Source organism: Miniopterus schreibersii (assembly GCF_964146895.1).
Source record: "Miniopterus schreibersii genome assembly, chromosome: 14".
Classification (NCBI taxonomy): Eukaryota; Metazoa; Chordata; class Mammalia; order Chiroptera; family Miniopteridae; genus Miniopterus; species Miniopterus schreibersii.
This window is the reverse complement of record NC_138114.1, coordinates 41,916,672-41,933,986: the sequence shown is the minus strand read 5'-3', so window position 1 is coordinate 41,933,986 and position 17,315 is coordinate 41,916,672. Positions and strand designations below refer to the sequence as shown.

The following is a 17,315-nucleotide window of genomic DNA, read 5'->3' as shown; positions in this document are numbered from 1 at the left end:
ATTTCTATATCTGGTTACCTCATTTAAAAAAAAAATGAAGCCCCATCCCACCAATTGCTCCACACTTTCAGTCTTTCACGCCTTATTCTAAATTAGTTTACTCACTTTTTTCTTCCAGGTGGACTTGACCTGCTTGGGTCAGAATGGGGGAAAAGAGGGCAAAGGTCTTGAATATCAATCCTGCCAACTTCACAGTTTTTGTAAGATTCAGACAACTTGAGCACAGGCCCCTACATGCCTAGTATACCACGAATCATGCATATTGGGGTTTTTACTATTCCATGGCAATGAGGAAGGGGAATACCAGGTTGTGGAAGTTCTCTGGCTATAGAAGGTAAGAAGCAATGAAAGGGAATTTCCTTTACGTTGACCTTTGCCCCATTTTCCCCATGGGCCCAGAAATGGTTAATCCTCCTAAACAGGTAGGAGAAAATTTCTGCCTCCTATAAAGTTTGATTCCTGGAGGCAGATTTTTTTTTTTCCAATCCAGCAAGTGTCAGATAATTGGAAGGGTGGAGTAACGCCGTAAACCACGACACGCCTTTGTCTGGACTTGTCTGGGAGCAAAGGACTGAAAGAAACAAGGGGGAGAGAAGTGAACATTTTTGAAAGATCACTCAGCTCTAACACACCTTGGCTGGGTCTGGATAAAAAAAAGTGGGAACTGCAAACGTCTAGAAGAAAACATCAGGGCAAGAGAGAGGGGGATTTATTCAAAGTTCCCATTCCTTCAAAACCTCAAACCAGGTAAGTAACAGGAAGAGCTTGACTTTTCTCCCTTCTCCTGAGACTTTGATTTGAGGTTTGCCACTTAGAACTTAAATGTTTGTTGGAGAAGATAAGAGAAAGTTGTTGAATTTCAAGTGTTCTGGTTGACGTGATTAACTGATCAGAAATGGTTACTTTGGTGGATGCATTCTGCTTAGGATAGGTCTTTTAAAGGAACAGGAAAGATTCACCAGTTGTAAAGAGAAGAAAAGGGCTAGTTAAGATAAGCTGGGCTCTAGTGGCCAGATTTTTTTGGTATTACTTTCAGTATTATAAAATGGCTTGTGTTAAGTTGTTTTATTTAGAATATGATAACAATTTATAATTTCTTCTCTCTCAGTCTCTCAATCGCTCTCATTCTCTCTTGTCCTTCCCACTCCCTCTATTTCCCTGTCTCCCCTTGTCAGCAGAGGTGAAGTGTAGGTAGCCTTCTAGAAGCAGCCCCTGAGCACGAAGAGCTTAGGTGCTGCCCCGGCCTCTGTGCTGGCAGGTACTGATTCAGCTCAAGGGGCTGGGTGAACACTGTTGTTTATCACACTCTAAAATTACTACTTGCCCAAAGTAAAGTGAAATATCTGGAATGATATAATTAATCCAGGAATTTCCTAGAGTCAAATGTAAAACAAAAATGAGAAAAGAAAAAAAAAAATCTGTGTTTTCACACTTCAACTGGCCAGTTTGGGTCCCCAAAATCATTTTGGGGTGAGAATTACCAGCTTAGGTGTCTCACTGGACCACATTAGCTACTAACTGACAAAGTACCACTTCAGTTTTTGAAGTGTAAGCAAAGCCTCCGGCACATCACTTCTTTTGAGAAGCAGTTAATCTGTAGCCTACTAGTTGGATTTGTTATGTCCATAAAGTGTTGTGAGATTTTATAAGGAGCTTCTTTTGGAAAGCAGAATTGTTCCTTCCCACCTCTGTATGCTCTGTCTTGGAGCTAAGGCCCAGAGCTAAGACAGAACTGAACTAAAGCAGGCGTCCAGCCCCTTCAGAGAATCAGAAGGGCCTGCTTTACTCTCAGCCCCTTCAAAACACCCACAAAAATCTCACCAGAGTTTACATGGGGAAAGCTAAAGTGAACAATCCTGATTTAAGTTTCAATAGAAACTCCTCATTTTAGTGAAACCGATCAGACCTGAGAACTGACCACATTCGTAGATGATGCAAAGAAATCTGTGTCTGCGCGGTTTGGCTCATTTGTTGTCGTAAACAGCAGTAGGATTTAAACAAACACTGCTGTAAACAAGCGGCACAATCACAAAGCTGGTACCCAAGCTCCCCCACTCCTAAGCTGCAAAAATCGAAGGTGACGAATATTGCAAGTGGGCAAACCCATTACTGGGGTAGAGACAAAAGCTTCCAGATAATCAACCCCAGGGCTTTGGTCTTTTTTGCAGTCAAACTGCGTAGCCCTTCTGTGTTTACAGATCAATAGCTAGTGGATGGTTTTCTTACACTTGGGCAATTTTGTTGTTGTTCTGTTTTACAATGTAAAGTGTACAGAGATTGGAGTAATAGGAGCTGTAAAAATACTTGTGATTCCTTAACAGAAAATAAGGACATTTATTTTTAAAATAGAAAAGAGAGAGAAAAACAGTTTCTCTATTCCCTTCTTTGTAGCAAAGACCAAGTGTTTAATGAGTCGTTAGAATAAGATAAGGCCTATGCTATAGTTTACTATCGCTCTTGGCTTGTATGTGTGTTACACCACATCATCACTGGACTAGTTCTAGGTGGATGTAACATCATTTAGATGAAATGGAAAGAAAAAACTCATAAAAGTAGAAAAATAATTTTCAGTTGTTTTTTTTGCATCAGAAAATGGCTTGGGATCATTTTTAACATCTTCAACAGAGCATTAACTATGAAATAACCATGAAGCAGCCCCTTAGAACTATAGATGGAAATTAGCATACTTTTGGAACTGAGAACTTGAGTGATCTGCTCATCCTTAGTTCTAGTGAAGTGGTCCAAACATCCAAGAAGTTAAAAATTATTCTACTTGACTGTGCCTTCATTAAGTAGTGTTTTTGGAGAAGAGCACACTGGTGAGCACTGCTGGAAAAGACAGGATCGGGCTTGCGCCTGGGCATGTAATTTCCTTTCCTTAATGTTAGTTATACTTTTTAAATCTATCGGCATTTAAAATGTTTTAAAAGGAAGCCTTGCGGGAATACTGTAGTTCCCACGGGATGATCCCAGTCTGGGTTTGTGCCTCAACCCCTTATTTTCCATTTGATAATCCACTTACAGAAAGTTTCCTCTCAAATTTGATTTAAAGGGATCCATTTCCCAACATATTCCTGCCACTTCAGACTACCAGTCTGGGAGAGAACTTTGAAATCAACAGAGCTCCATCCTGAACATTTCAGGCCCAAGAAATCACTGTGTTTGGCCATGGGACACATATTTGAGGGGCTTCAGGCTGAGAGGCAAGGGACCATCTCTGCAACCACCTAGGGCACATTCTATCCCAGGGTACCTGCTGGTGAGGAGCCCCCAGGCCCTGAGGGAGGGTATCTGATTTCTTAGCAAGCTGTCTCCCTGTGCCCTCTGGAAGTTGGGAAACCCTTGTTTTTTTTGCTGTAGATCTCAAGGCTCCATAATTAGGATTTAAGAAAAAGATGGAGGGCCGAGGAATGTCTGTTATTTTTCTGGGTATAGAAAGAACAAGAAAACACTTGCCAGTTTTGCTGCTTGGACACTTCAACTGTTACCAAAGGGAACTGTCATCAGCCTGCCTTGATGGCCACAGGTGGAATAAACCCATCCAATCCCAAATTTATAGCTGCTGGCAGCAACTTTCATTAAAAGGATCAAAATAAGCAATAATTTGTGAGAAGTGAAAGTTTCCATGGATTGTTATAAACAGTTCCTTCCAGGATAATGTTTCATATCCATTCAGGTGCCATCCTAGGTGCACCTACTGGCAGCCAGGTGCATTTAAATATTTAATCTCCCAAATGCCTCCAGTTTCACAGCTAATGACCAATTAAAAAAATATAAAATAGAGAGGAGCTTTAGAGGTACCAAGGCAATTAATGCTTAAACAAAGGATTGCAAAGAAGGTGTCTGGTTGTATGTAGTTTGCATGACATAAATCATACAGGTTATTGCTGGAATGCAGAAGTCATGGGCCAGTTTTGGCCTTCCAGTGAGGCTGCACTCCCTTGTTAAACTGCCCATGGGTCCCTCCTCTTGGCTTTGAGACACATACCTTCAAAAAAGACCCGTGGCTTCTCAGATCCACCTAGGAGTTTTTCCGTGATGCTTCATTCCTTGCCTAGGGCTGCATTTAAAAAACTTCAATGAGCAAGAAGTTGGCACATTCAACTACGCCCCAAAGCTAACTGCGCAGATCTTGGTTAATTCTACTGGGTAGTTGACCAGCTGGTCTCAGGTGGTCTTGCTTTTCAAGCCAGGAAGTTACCCAGAACTAGTTATGACTTTCATGGGTTCTAGACACTTTTGCTTTTGGGACTCCTTCCTCCATTAAAAAAAAACAAAACTTTTAACAACTATATTTATTTTATAACTGCATTGGAAGAAGATAATCCAGGTTGGAGTGTTTCCATTTTTCCTCCTGATTTTAAAAAGAAATTGAAACACATTTTGGGACATGTAAAAGTACTGTAAGATTAGGCGCTAGAGTCATCAGGCAAGCAAAAAAGCTTGACAGAAGAAATCTTCAAGCAAGGAACATCCTGGGCAGAAGTGGCTTACCCCAGAATTCTAGAATCCAATTTGAACTTCATTCAAAAAATAACCTGAGAGGAAGAGAAAGTTTGGGGCAGGGTGGGGGAAGGACCAAAGGGAAAGCCAGATTGCGAGTACTTTCAGAACCTGAGACTGGGATCTACAGCCAAAAGAGTGCGGTTGGGCTGTATAATCTTGTGTGTTTAGGTCTGAACCCCATCCAAACCCAGACCACCCCTTTCCCTGCCTCATCCCTTTCACACTCCAGGACACAATGAACAAGATCTCAGTGATTTTCCTTTCCAGAAACAGAGTAAGCATGAAGGGAGAACATAGCTAACATGTAGGAATACGTATTTTCCTACATATTTCAATAGATTTTACACACATTTTCTTCATATAGTTTTTTTATAGTTATGTCTGCCAAAAAGCACACCAGGGCTTGTTTGTTACGACGAGAAAGTTTCATATTGTTAAAAGTATAAAGTTCCATATAAATATGGCCATTATAATGATTTTTATCCTGATTTCAATCAATCCATCAACCATTCTCATACCCGAACTCTAGTAATAAAGCATAAATGTCTTATATTCATAGAGTTCCATATAAAACACTGAACATTATAGGATACATCAAAATGAGTTAGCTGAAAGCACTAAGTGCTTTGACAGATAGATATCCTTCAGCTATTTGCTACTTTGGCAAAGAATGGAGGTTTTATAGTCAAAGTTTCAAGGCACCACATCTTCTGCGTAAGCCCTTTAATGCCCATCAGGGGGCAGGCAGCCTGCTCAATTAGATTCTGAAAAGTAAGATCACAGTACAAAGAACAGAATCTAAATGGAAACTATTAAATTACTCACTATTATAAACATTACAAGAAGTGGGGTGTCTCATAAAAAATATGAAAGAATTATGCTTCGAATTCCAGGAATCAAGTTTTAGGTACTCAGCTTGAATAGCAGGGACCTATGCTTCTGAAAAGTGGTGGTAAGAGGCATGGTTGTTTATGGCTTCTGGCTTTTTCCACAGGTGGCTATGGTATGGATGTGACCAAGAAAAGCAAGCGAGATGGCACCGAAGTCACTGAAAGAAGTAAGAGCATGATATATATGTCATTATCAAAGTAATAAAATCTTGGAAAGAGTAAATAATTCTTCCTTAATTCCACCATAACTACTGTATCATTTTGTTCTATTTTTTAATTTTTTGTTTTTTGTGTGAGTTTGTCTTTTGTTGTTTTGGCTTTTTAAAAAATTATCATTTTAAAAGTATTTCTAAAAAGACTTTATCCCTTCCCATGAGATGCCTTTTCTTGATTTTTATTTTAACATACTTGTAATCAAAATGTGTTCTGTTTTTTCTTCAAAGATGAAAACTGCCATTTTGATGTATAGTTTTTATAACCAGCGTTTTTAATGGCTGCATAATATTCTGTTGAATGAAATTGCTATCATATATTTAACCATTTCCTTATTTAGGGATACAGGGCAACAGAAAACCAAAAGAGTAATATCCCCATTACTGAAGGGACACAGTTGGAATAACACTAGTGTCATGGTTGCAATTTACACTGAAAATTGAAAATAGACACACTTCTGTGAAACAGCCTGAATGATAGCTTCAAATACATTTAAACTGTCCCCTTAGCAGCTCTAACTCTTTCGTTTACCTTGTGATTTTCATATAATCTTCAACAACAACAACAAATTCTGGCTCCACAGACTTGGAACTTTAGGTTAGGAAATAATTTTTTTTTATGTGTCTAAGAATCCCAAAGGTCCATATACTGAGAGGTTTAGTGAAAGCTCAAGACTATTATTCAAATCAAGCTGCCATTTTAGTCTGAAAAACATTTCCTTTTATGCATGGAAAGCTGTTTCTGCTAGATTCCTAACCCATGTTCCTGCTAGGACCTGCAGTGTGAGAAGGAAAGGGCAAGGAGGGTGGGTAGTAAGACTAGAATGGGGTGGTTGTGAGCATCACAGCTTCAGGTGGCACAAAATGACCCTGCCCTTTCCATCTTTTTCTCCTTTCACCTCCCACCCCGTAACCACATGCATGTGCACATGCATACCATGCATACACATATACCTGGGCATGCACACACTGTGCGAGCACACACACGTGAAAAACGTTTAAAGACCAGTGACCTCAGCTGGACAGGTGCTCTTTTATGTTCAACACAAAGGGAGGTAGTGGTTATGGTCATGGTCAGAGTACAAAATTGGCCCCACTATGGTTTGGGGAATCTACCCCCCCTCCCCCATGCTGGCACAAAGGGGAGGAGATTCAGGAAGGCAGGAGATCTTCCTTTTAACTGGTGTTTTAAAAAACTTCTGAAGCTTTTATGACCTCCATAGACTCACAATCACTTGGAGTCTAGAGAAACTCAATTTTAGGAGTCAAGGGAATGGTTTTTCAAGTCTGTCTTTGATGTTCTTCTATCCCTGATTTCACCAAACACCAAATGTAACTTACTGACCCCCCCCTTTCCTTTCTATACCTCCTCACTCTCAAGGGTGGCCCTGAAGATTTTAGAATGAATTATGATGTCCTTGAGATACCCCCAAAATCATAAAAAGAAGTCAAGGCAATTTTCCATGTCACAGTGAAATCAGCCAGGATGATGCACTGCTCCCAGCTGGACTGGGTGACATTTGGAAGGGGCAGTGCAGAGAAAGAGTGTGACTTGAGACACCTGAGAGTGACTTGAGGTCCTGGTCCTCCTTCAAAGGCAAATCCAGACCTGGACTGGATCTAATTGTTAAACGTGTAACATCGAATGCCATGAAAACTCATTTTTCAAATCAGTGGGTAGCTACCTCCTTTTGGTTCCAAAGGGATATAAACTCATTTTCCAAATATGTTAAACTCCATTATTATTGCATATGATTTCATGTGTAATGAAAAAGATCACATACCTTACCGCGCACTATACAAAAATCTCTGTTGAATCTAATTTAATGTGTGAGCCTATGACAGATATGAGACTGTGTCAAACTGCAGGGATTTCAGTGCATCTCATAAGATCTTATCTTTTCCTTGTCTTTTTCTAGTTATCACTGAAACAGTAACTACAAGACTTACATCCTTGCCGCCAAGTAAGTGATGTCTCGAGAGCTTTCTCCTCAGGCAGTCATGTGTGAAGTACTTTTCCCAGGGGCACTCACACTCCAGGAGAACAAATCCAAAATATCTGAAATCTCTTTTTTCATTACAATTATATTGACATCAATAATATACCATAAAATCCACCAGTTTGAAGTATATAATTCAATGGTTGTTAGTATATTTACAGAGTTGTGTAGCTATTGCAACAATTATTTTAAAACATTTTCATCATGCCAAAAAGAAACCTCATGGCCATTAGTAGTCACTTCCAATCCTCCTCTACCCCTCCCCAGCCCCTGAAAACCACAAATCTGCTATCAGTCTCTATAGATTTCCCTAATCTGGATGCTTAAATATTGAAAATCGTATCCAACCTGAGCATAAGTGGGAGCAGGGACCCTCCAGTGAGGCTTCTGTTTGAGTAGCCTTTTTCCTCGGGAGGTCCTTATGCTTAATGAATTCTATAATGGAGATCTGAGCCCTGAAGTTACCCCTGCCCCTCTCAGGAAGCCTGACACACAGAGGAGAGGGGTGTGTGGAAATTCCACCCAGCAGCATGGGAGGTTGGAGCATGATGGGCTCCTGGAGGGAACACTAGTGACACACAGCTGTTACTAGTCTCTCCAACACTTCTAGGGGCTGCATGCCTGGGGCACTGACCAGGCATTTGAAAAAAGCAAGCCCAACCCAGGCCCTGGCCTCAAGAAGCTTTTCATCACTTACTACCTTTTCTAATATTTAAAATTTCCTAATAAATGACTTGCTATGCTCCGCCCAAAAATATTCCTTTTATATCCAGTGGAATATTTGCTTTTGACATTTATATCAGAAACAAACAAAGTAAGAGCCTGGCAGCTTGCACTGTAGATGGGAAAGGGAGCCCAAACCAAGAGGGTCATGGTTGAGAAACCAGGGAAGGCTTCCAATGAACAAGGGATGAGGGGGATCCTTTGGGCTGACTCTTCCCATAAATTGTCACCTGCTCCTTGTTTCTGCAGAAGGGGGAACCACCAATGGCTATGCTAAAACGGGCTCTCTCAGTGGAGGGAGTCGGCTGGAGAAACAGAGCCTGACCCATGGCAGCAGTGGCTACATAAACTCAAGTAAGTTTCTGCTGGTGGAAGGGGTTGTGGGAAGAGCAGACAGGGAGAGATTGGGTCCTGCAAGGAGAGCCACCAAACTGTCACCCATCCAAATGACCCAAAGAGCTATGTAAATGACACAGAACCCAAGAAAGGTGAGACTTTTACATCATAGGCATTTGATGCCAACCTAATGGGATCAACTTTTATTATTTCCCTAATATAAATAACAATAATTAATTAAGGAGTCTTAATGGGGAGGTGGCTCCTTTCCCCCTGAATCACTCTCTTTAAGCCATCTCTTTTAGAGAAGGGTGTGCACATCTGAGGGTTTACAATGTTAATTAACAACAATAAAGAAACTGAACAACTGGGTCACTATGCTAAGGGAATCTGACCCCACACCATGCAAGTTTCCACTGGACAAGCATCCAACACAGGCCAGTTGTTCCCCACCAAACACTCCTTCATGATAGCTTTCAAACTGAAACAAAACAAAACATGACAAGGGGAAAAAACAAGTACACACATAACCCATGGAGCCATTTTAAAAATCTTGAAGTGACACTAAAAAAGAAGACCCAGTTCAAGTTAAATGGTCAGGTTGACCAAGAGAAGCGGCCTGCCCTCATCTGTTGAGGAACTTTCCACATGGGATTATGTTCTAGTCTCTCCAGCAGTGAGCTCCAATTAATGCCAGGTCCTCAGGAACCATCCTGCCCAAGCCCCTCCATTTCCATACACTGCAGCCATGTGCATCAAGGACCCCCTGCCTTCCAGTGGTCAGTTTGGGGAGGAAGGGAAGGAAGGACAGGAATAGTAAACCACCCCCATTTCTGAGCAGCCGAGGGAATGCTGGTGGACCTTTTCAGTGCTTACGTCCTCTAGCCCCTCCATAGGGCCCTTTTCCATTATGAGCAGCCTGGTGCACTAGTCAATAGACCTGGATGTCAGTCTGCTGAAGTGCTATGAGGACTAACACTCTTCCTGGCTTGTAGGTGGAAGCACCCGAGGCCATGCCTCCACCTCCAGTTACAGGAGGGCTCATTCACCTGCCTCCACTCTGCCCAACTCACCAGGCTCAACCTTTGAAAGGAAAACTCACATCACCCGCCATGGAACATACGAAGGTATTTGTCTTACGGACTTTGTCCCAGTGACTTCACTCATCATTTGGAGACTGCAATATTGCCACCCATATTCATCTGCATCTGCCCCTCACCTTTCTCTCCACTCTTTCTTCATTTCTTTTAAGGGTTTATGTACTTAGAGATTTAGCTGATCTTCCACCCATTCTTTCATTCATTCATTCAGTCAGTCAGTCACTTTCTCATGTGGTATTTTATCAAATATGTACCATATATTTGACACCATGCAGAATGCCTCGATGGACACGTAAATGAATCAAACATGTCTTCAAGGAGCTTATAGTCAAATAGACAAGTTAAGATGGCAAAAACCATAATGCAAAGTACAAGGAGATTATCATTTCTGTTGAGTCTCCAGGGAAGAGTCTAAGGTGGAGGTGGCATCTGAGCTGAACCTTCATGATGTGTAAGATTTTGATACCCAGAGGTGGAGAGATGGGGCTCTCCCGGCTGTGGGAGCAGCAGCACAGCAAAGACAGGCAGGAGGGGAAGGTGGTGTCATTGAAGTCAGAGTAAGAAAGTGCTCAGGGTCAAGAAGGAGAAGGCAGGAGGTAGATTACAGAAGGCAGGAGTTGTGGTGATGTGCTGAACCAGTTTTAGTGGAAAACAGACAAGTCAGGCAGCAAATGAGTCTAACAGTGACTGGAGAACCCGGATTAGGAATGGGCACCCCCAGTAAATGATTTAAGACCCAGAACTGCCAGAGGGTCTTGGGGGACCCCAAATCCATGTGAGGAAGATGGCTTCACCACAGTACCGTCTGATATTAGGCCTGCCCAGGGGCTGGTATCTTCATTTTAACAGAGTCCACACTCAGGACGACATTCACAATGTCAGAAACACCCTAGTGCCAACAGCACATTTACTTGACCACGGACACGCCACCTGAGCCAGCACTGATATAGGTCAAACAGTTGAGGAAGTGAAAACAAAAAAATAAATAAAAGCTCCTGCCTTCCTTTGTTCAAACTGAAGTAGACCAGGGACCAGATTGAAGTGCCACAGACTCATCCGATAGGCGAAGCGGGTTTAAATCAGGAGCCTGCTGAAGAGCACCTGTCATTCTCCTGAACATGCAGCCTGTGAGGTTCATAAAGGAGGGACCTGGCATCACCCTCATGGAAGCTATTTGGGTTCAGGTTATCATTGGTACAGACAGACCTCAGAGATATTGTGGGTTCAGTTCCAGGCCACCACAGTAAAGTGAGTATTGTAATGAAGCAAGTCATAATCTTTTTGCTGGTGGAGGGTCTTGCCTTCACTTTGTAGGAAATGCAACGCCTGCCTGGCCAGCATGGCTCAGAGGTTGAGCATCAACCTATGATCCAAGATATTGAGGTTCGACTTCCCGTCAGGGCACATGCCCAGGTTGTGGGCTTGATCCCCAGAAGGGGGCGTGCAGGAGGCAGCCAATCAATGACTCTCATCATTGATGTTTCTATCTCTCTCTCCCCCTCTCCCTTGCTCTCTTTGAAATCAATTATATATATATAATATATATATATATATAATATACACACACACATATATATTTTAAAAAAAGAAAATGCAACACCTATGACGTGCAGTAAAGCGAGGTGTGCCTGTACTGAGTGTTTTATCTTGTCTCCAGGGAGCTCCAGTGGCAACTCTTCTCCAGAGTATCCTCGGAAGGAATTTGGTATGTCCTTTCCTTATTTCCTGAAGAAATGGTCAGATGAGGCACTGGGAAAGTGCCTGGGGTTTGAGGGGAGGGAACAGTATGAGTTAAATGAATTCTTCTAAAAGAGTTTAACCTCTGCTGACCTGTTTTTCCCTTGCTTTTTATTGTGAAACATTTAAGAGGACTGTCGACCGCATTAACTTGCTGTGGTAGCCTTTGCTCACAAGGCTACTGAAATAGCAAGCTATTCATACAAGGCTCGAGCGTGGACAGATAAGCCCCACGGCCAAGGAACAATTGTAGGATTTTTCCTTCCACAGAGGCCTCCCAGCAAAGAGGAGCAGGGGTTAGAACACACAAATGCCAAACATCCCAGCACTTCCACCATAGCAGGCTTCAAAGGGGCACGTTCTTCATTTGGCCTTAAGTCTTTCGTCCATGTTTTCAGATTCTCACTGTGCATATGAATTGATGATATGATCATTGACTATAAGTGGTTATAATTTTATATCTTTGCTTTCAGTGGAAAAACCAAAGCAATCTCTAACGAAAAACTAAAGGAAAGATCTGGCAGTCTTTTGATACATTTGATCAGTGTGTAGTCAGCCAGTCCAAATGGATCATGCTCCCAAATGGATTACCTCAGCTAACTTAACACTCTAAGCATGAGCTAACTTGACATCCATTTAGCTACCTTAACAATGTAAATGCACTGGGGTCTTGCAAAACTTGCTCTGCCTTTTGGCTACGTGGTCATCATTTATTATGCACCCACTATCCTTAAGGACTCTTATCTGGAACAAACATACTGTAAAAACCAGCTCCTCCCCTAACCCAACTAGACCTACCTCCATGTCAAAATTATTTAGCATGCCACTTCTTATCTGTGCCTAAGATAACTTTTCTTTGTTTCTCAGCATCTTCTGCAACCAGAGGACGGAGCCAAACACGAGGTGAGCTCTATCTCTATGTTCAATTCAGTTCATTCAATAGGTATTTTCTGAGCATCTAACATGTGTCCAGCCTTGAGCCAGGAAATGGTCACAGTTCTGCCTTCAAGGAGCCTACAGCATCCTGGGAATCTTTTGCTGGCTCTACCAGGATGGGAAGGGTAGATTTGAAGGTAATCTAACAAGCACATGGAGGCAGGAATGAAAACACGTGGTAACCACCCGGGCAGTAGTTGGTTCTGCTGTGGATTGTTTGAAGATGCTGGCACTACATATTGTTTCACTTTTAGTCTTCTGGTTGACTTTAACAAGATGTACTATGATTGCCTTTATGCATCAATACTGAGCAAAAGGCCTTCCCTTTCTAATTATTCCAGGGGACAAAGGGCTCTGTGACAGTTTTGCACTCCCCACATCTGCCCATGGATAAGGCTATAGGAGGGAAATGTGGTCCTGGGGAAAGCTGACCTTGATGACCCTGGTGAGGAGCAGGTGTCAGGGCCGCGTGGAAGGCAAAATTCTTCACAGGTTCTGGGAGTTCTCGACTAGACTTCCTACGGGCCTTGTTGCAGCAGTGACTTGAAAAGTCAGGAACATGCCAACCACTGACAGTTGAGAGATGACAGTGTTCCACCTGAAACTAATGTTAAACTACCAACTTCTTGCCCTTTCCATTTCTAAAGAGGCCAAGTAAACACTATAGTTTTTAGAATCTAATCACTACTACCTGAGAGACGAGGCAGGAAGGGGCTTGGTCCTGGCAATTGGGAAATGGGTGACTGGAAAGGAGTCGGTTATTGGTGATTGTAATGGAGCTGCCTTGTTCAGCCTGGGGTTTTACCAGAACCTCTCCAGGTGGCTGGAGGTGTGCAGTGGCCAGGTTGGGGTGTAGGGAGAGGACATCTCTTTTTGAGCAGCACTCATCCTAGGTATACCTAGGTTTCCTGTTCTCAGAACACAGACCTCAGAGCAGCCCAAAGACTTATCCACTGCTCAGAGCTCGGTGTCAGGCACTGTGACCCAAGTTCCTTCGTTCACAGCCTTCTTCTCTTCCCTCATACAGAGAGTGAAATCCGAGTTCGACTGCAGAGCGCTTCCCCATCTACCCGATGTAAGTGGTCACTGTCTTGCTGAAAAGAAAGGATCCAGGAATCCAGAGCTCCGTGTGTGTGTGTGTGTGTGTGTGTGTGTGTGTGTGTGTGTGTGTATGCGAGCGCACTCACTCAATCATTAAATGTCTCTACGGGCCTTCTGTGAGAGGGACCCTGGGCTAGGTGCGGTGGGTAAGGAGCTGAGTAAGTCACAGTCCCTGCTGTCTCATAGTTTATAGACAAATGGAGAGATAGTCAAAACTGACCATGACAGCTCAGGGAGCAGAGCAGGGGTCCTGGGAAGCCTTCCTGGCTTAGTGTCACTGAAGGAGGGAGACTGAAGTGTGGGTCTGCAGGATGTGCCAGCAGAGGCATTTGAACACATGATGAGACTTTGGAGAAACGTTCAGTGTGGCTGAAGGAAAAGCAGCAGTAGGGGACCTCAAGGGATAGTTAAGATTAGAGAAGGTCACAAATAGAGTGTGAGAGTTTGAACTTGATCTCAAATGTCTGGGATCCCCCATCTCGGCCTGCTGACTGTGCTAGACTTCTGTTGTTCTTATTAGAGGTTATTTGACATTTTGAAAAGAGCCAAACTGTTAGGATGGGAGCCAAGTACAAAGAGTAGGAGGAGAAAGAATTGGCTGGGTGGCTCAGGAATCAGAAACGGGTACTTACCCAAAGAGCTCAGTGCCTGGGGTGGAGGAATCAGAAACGGGTGCTTACCCAAAGAGCTCAGTGCCTGGGGTCGAGGGGTCTGACTCTTGGCCTGACATGGTCTCACCTGAGCCCTTCCAGGCTTGGGGTGCTGAGTCCAAAGGACGGGAATCTCAGGGGAGGAGGTCCTGGGAGGTCCTCCAGCACATGTTTTCTGCAAATCTCTTTGTCTCCTCTTATGCATTGCCCTTGCATCATGGCTCCCCCACTTCTCCCTCCTCTCCTGTTTGCCACAGTGGGAGGCACAGGGAGCTGGCTCCACTGGATCACCGTGCTACAAATAAAATCAGCCAGACGGACTTGAAATTAACTCACACAAAAGCAGCATAGTGTTTCGGAGTTATGGGCCACAAATTCCTTTGACACTACAGAGCATACAAGGTCAGGGACCCGACACCTGAGGCATCCTGTGCAGGGGTTGAAATCACTATCGATCCATTTGTTTCAAGGGGCCTGGTTCTCTACTTGCCCTGGGTGTAAATTTCCCTTGATCCAGGATGACAGTGTCTTTCAGCTACAGAATCATCCCTGTGGTGTCTGATGAGGTATAATTAGGAAATAGCTACTGACGACTTTGACCTCCTCACAGAGGCTCTATATTTATGAGGCCATTAATATTACAAAGTGCCAGGTTAATAAGTGCTATAAATTTACAAAATGAAAAAATTATAAGGCTAACCAAAAATGTTCCAGCATGCAAAGTAAATGCCATCCTCTCTAGTATTCAGAATGCCATAAATGTAACTTCCACTGCAGCTGGACTCAGGAAACAATCCTGGGCCTAATGGAAAATGTGGGGATGCTTTTACAGGGACAGAACTGGATGAAGTTAAACGTTTGGTCAAGGGAAGCCGATCAGCAAGCGCAAGCCCCACTCGGAATTCCTCCAATACACTCCCCATCCCCAAGAAAGGCACTGTGGAGACCAAAACTGTGACCGCGAGCTCCCAATCAGGTAAGCCCTACAGCCTGGGGCTGCCGTGGAGGGAAGGGATCAAGGTGGTACGTTTGTCCTGGCCCAGGAATTCAAACATACCCTGGCAGGCTTTCCAGACTGTGGTAAACCTCTGCCCTTTATGCAGCATAAAAATATGGGCTGATCAACCATCCCGTGGGCACGCTGAGTGGGGCTCTACATCCTAGAGATTCTCTCCAGGAGGTTCTTGACATGTCCTGGGACTGTGCGAGCCAGGGTCCCTAAATTAAGAATATTGGAAAAAGTTGTTTTCTTTCATTCATTCATTTATTCATTCAGTGAATGTTTATTATATGCTTCCTCCATGCCAAGCACCAGGCACTGAAAAAAGGCAATGAACAAGGTAGACATAGCCACTGACCTCATGGAGGTGAGGGTCTCTAGGGAGAGTCAGATAACCAAGAGATGGTAACCAAGCAATGAGCGTTGTTCAACACTCATATATCACGTGCCTACCAAGTGTAAGGTAGGTTCTGTGGGAGACAGGAAGAGGAATGAGAAGATTCTTGGAGAGAGATGAGAAAAGAAGCCAGTTCTGCTAGGATGTGAAGTTTTCCTGTTATTTTCTGCTAAAAACAAAAACATCTAGAGACTGATCTTTCTTGCATTTGTTAATACAACCAACACCTCGGAGCACTTTATGACCTATGTGGCTAGCTCCCTCTCATATAAGGAACAGGCAGAATTGGCTTCAGATTTAAAGAAGTGTCAAACCCCCTCTGGGGGGCCGAGTGCCCCTTGGGTCTCATTGGCAAGGAGAGTTTAACCAGAAAAGGCTGCCATCCTTGTGGTATGGCCTGGGAAGTGAGCGCTCCCCACCTGTGCTTGCTCTGTGCCTGGAATTCTACTGTCAGCATTCACCGTGGGGCCTCACTCGCTGCTCCATGGTATCTTTGAAGGTGAAGACTGGAACAGATAGAGGGTGAAAACATCGTGGGGACCACACACCAGGAGGTGGAGAGGGGGACTTAGAAGGAGAAATGGGTGACCCCAGAGCAAAAGTTACCTACTTCAAATTTCATCAAGAGCCAGCAAGAATTTCTAAACCAAGAGATCAAGTTTGCACCAGCTCCGAGGTTTCAGACAGAAGTGGGATGAACAATGGCCCCAGTTTGCCCTTGACTAGGAGATTGCTGGGATATGGGACCTTCATTACTAAACCAGGAAAGTCCCAGCAAATGGAGCCAATTGGGTCACCCCAGCACAGAATGCTGGTTTGTCTCTCACTGGTGTGTGTGTCTGTGTGTGTGTGTGTGTGTGTCTGTCTGTCTGCCTGTCTATTTCCAGTGTCTGGCACCTACGATGCAACCATCCTGGATACCAACCTTCCCTCCCACATGTGGTCCTCCACCTTGCCAGCAGGGTCCTCCATGGGGGCCTATCACAACAACATGACAACCCATAGCTCGTCCCTCCTCAACACCAACGCCTATTCTACAGGATCGGGTATGTGAAGTTCAGTGCATGTCCCCTCCCACCCCTGAGCCCTTCACACCTTTACCTAGAGCTGAATGACCCTACTGATGTTCCCCATCCCCAAGGCTTCCTAGAGGGGCTATCTATGGCCAAACACCCCAAGGTTTTTCCATTGGAGTTTCAGTTAATTCAATCTCTAAGGTGTTTCGTTGGTGGGTCCTTTATGAAAAGAACTATATTACACAGTGCTTCAGAAAAAATGCAATGGGAAAGAACATGAAAACAGATGCAAGGAACCTAGTTTCACTTCATTTGGATTAACTGTGTGACCTTGAGCAAGTTATTTACCTTTTCTGAGTTTCAAGTTCCTTTTCTGTAAAATGGTCACTAACAAGTGGGTCTTTGGCCAGAGCCAATATCCATTTGAGACCTGACCCACCTACGACCACCCCTTGGCTATGATCTAAGGCACACCAGAGAGTAATGTATGGTTCTCTGCTGCAAGACAAGAGCCTAAGACTTTCCTAAAAACAAATTTAACAAAATATAAAAATGCAACCCTGGCGTTTCTTCCGGAGCTTCTGTGGGCCCTTTGTTCTGGGGTGGACGTCCCTTTCACCAGCCTTCCTCCTCCCCTGCAGTCTTTGGGGTTCCAAACAACATGGCATCCTGCTCCACTGCTCTGCACCCAGGAACCAGCACCTCCTCAGG

The 17,315-nt window shown here is 43.7% G+C and overlaps 1 protein-coding gene across 1 annotated transcript in view; it reads left to right on the top strand.

Moving 5' to 3' along the window:
* Positions 1–579: 579 nt before the first annotated feature.
* Positions 580–17,315, top strand: part of COL17A1 (collagen type XVII alpha 1 chain) — a 47,791-nt gene continuing 31,055 nt past the window's right edge. The window contains exons 1-11 of the mRNA XM_081158858.1: positions 580–747; positions 5,501–5,563; positions 7,528–7,572; positions 8,581–8,685; positions 9,663–9,794; positions 11,425–11,472; positions 12,372–12,407; positions 13,468–13,515; positions 15,024–15,167; positions 16,476–16,634; positions 17,246–17,314. Coding sequence (XP_081014984.1) covers positions 5,512–5,563; positions 7,528–7,572; positions 8,581–8,685; positions 9,663–9,794; positions 11,425–11,472; positions 12,372–12,407; positions 13,468–13,515; positions 15,024–15,167; positions 16,476–16,634; positions 17,246–17,314 — 838 coding nt within the window. The 5' untranslated portion in view covers positions 580–747; positions 5,501–5,511. The remainder of the gene's footprint in view (positions 748–5,500; positions 5,564–7,527; positions 7,573–8,580; positions 8,686–9,662; positions 9,795–11,424; positions 11,473–12,371; positions 12,408–13,467; positions 13,516–15,023; positions 15,168–16,475; positions 16,635–17,245; position 17,315) is intronic.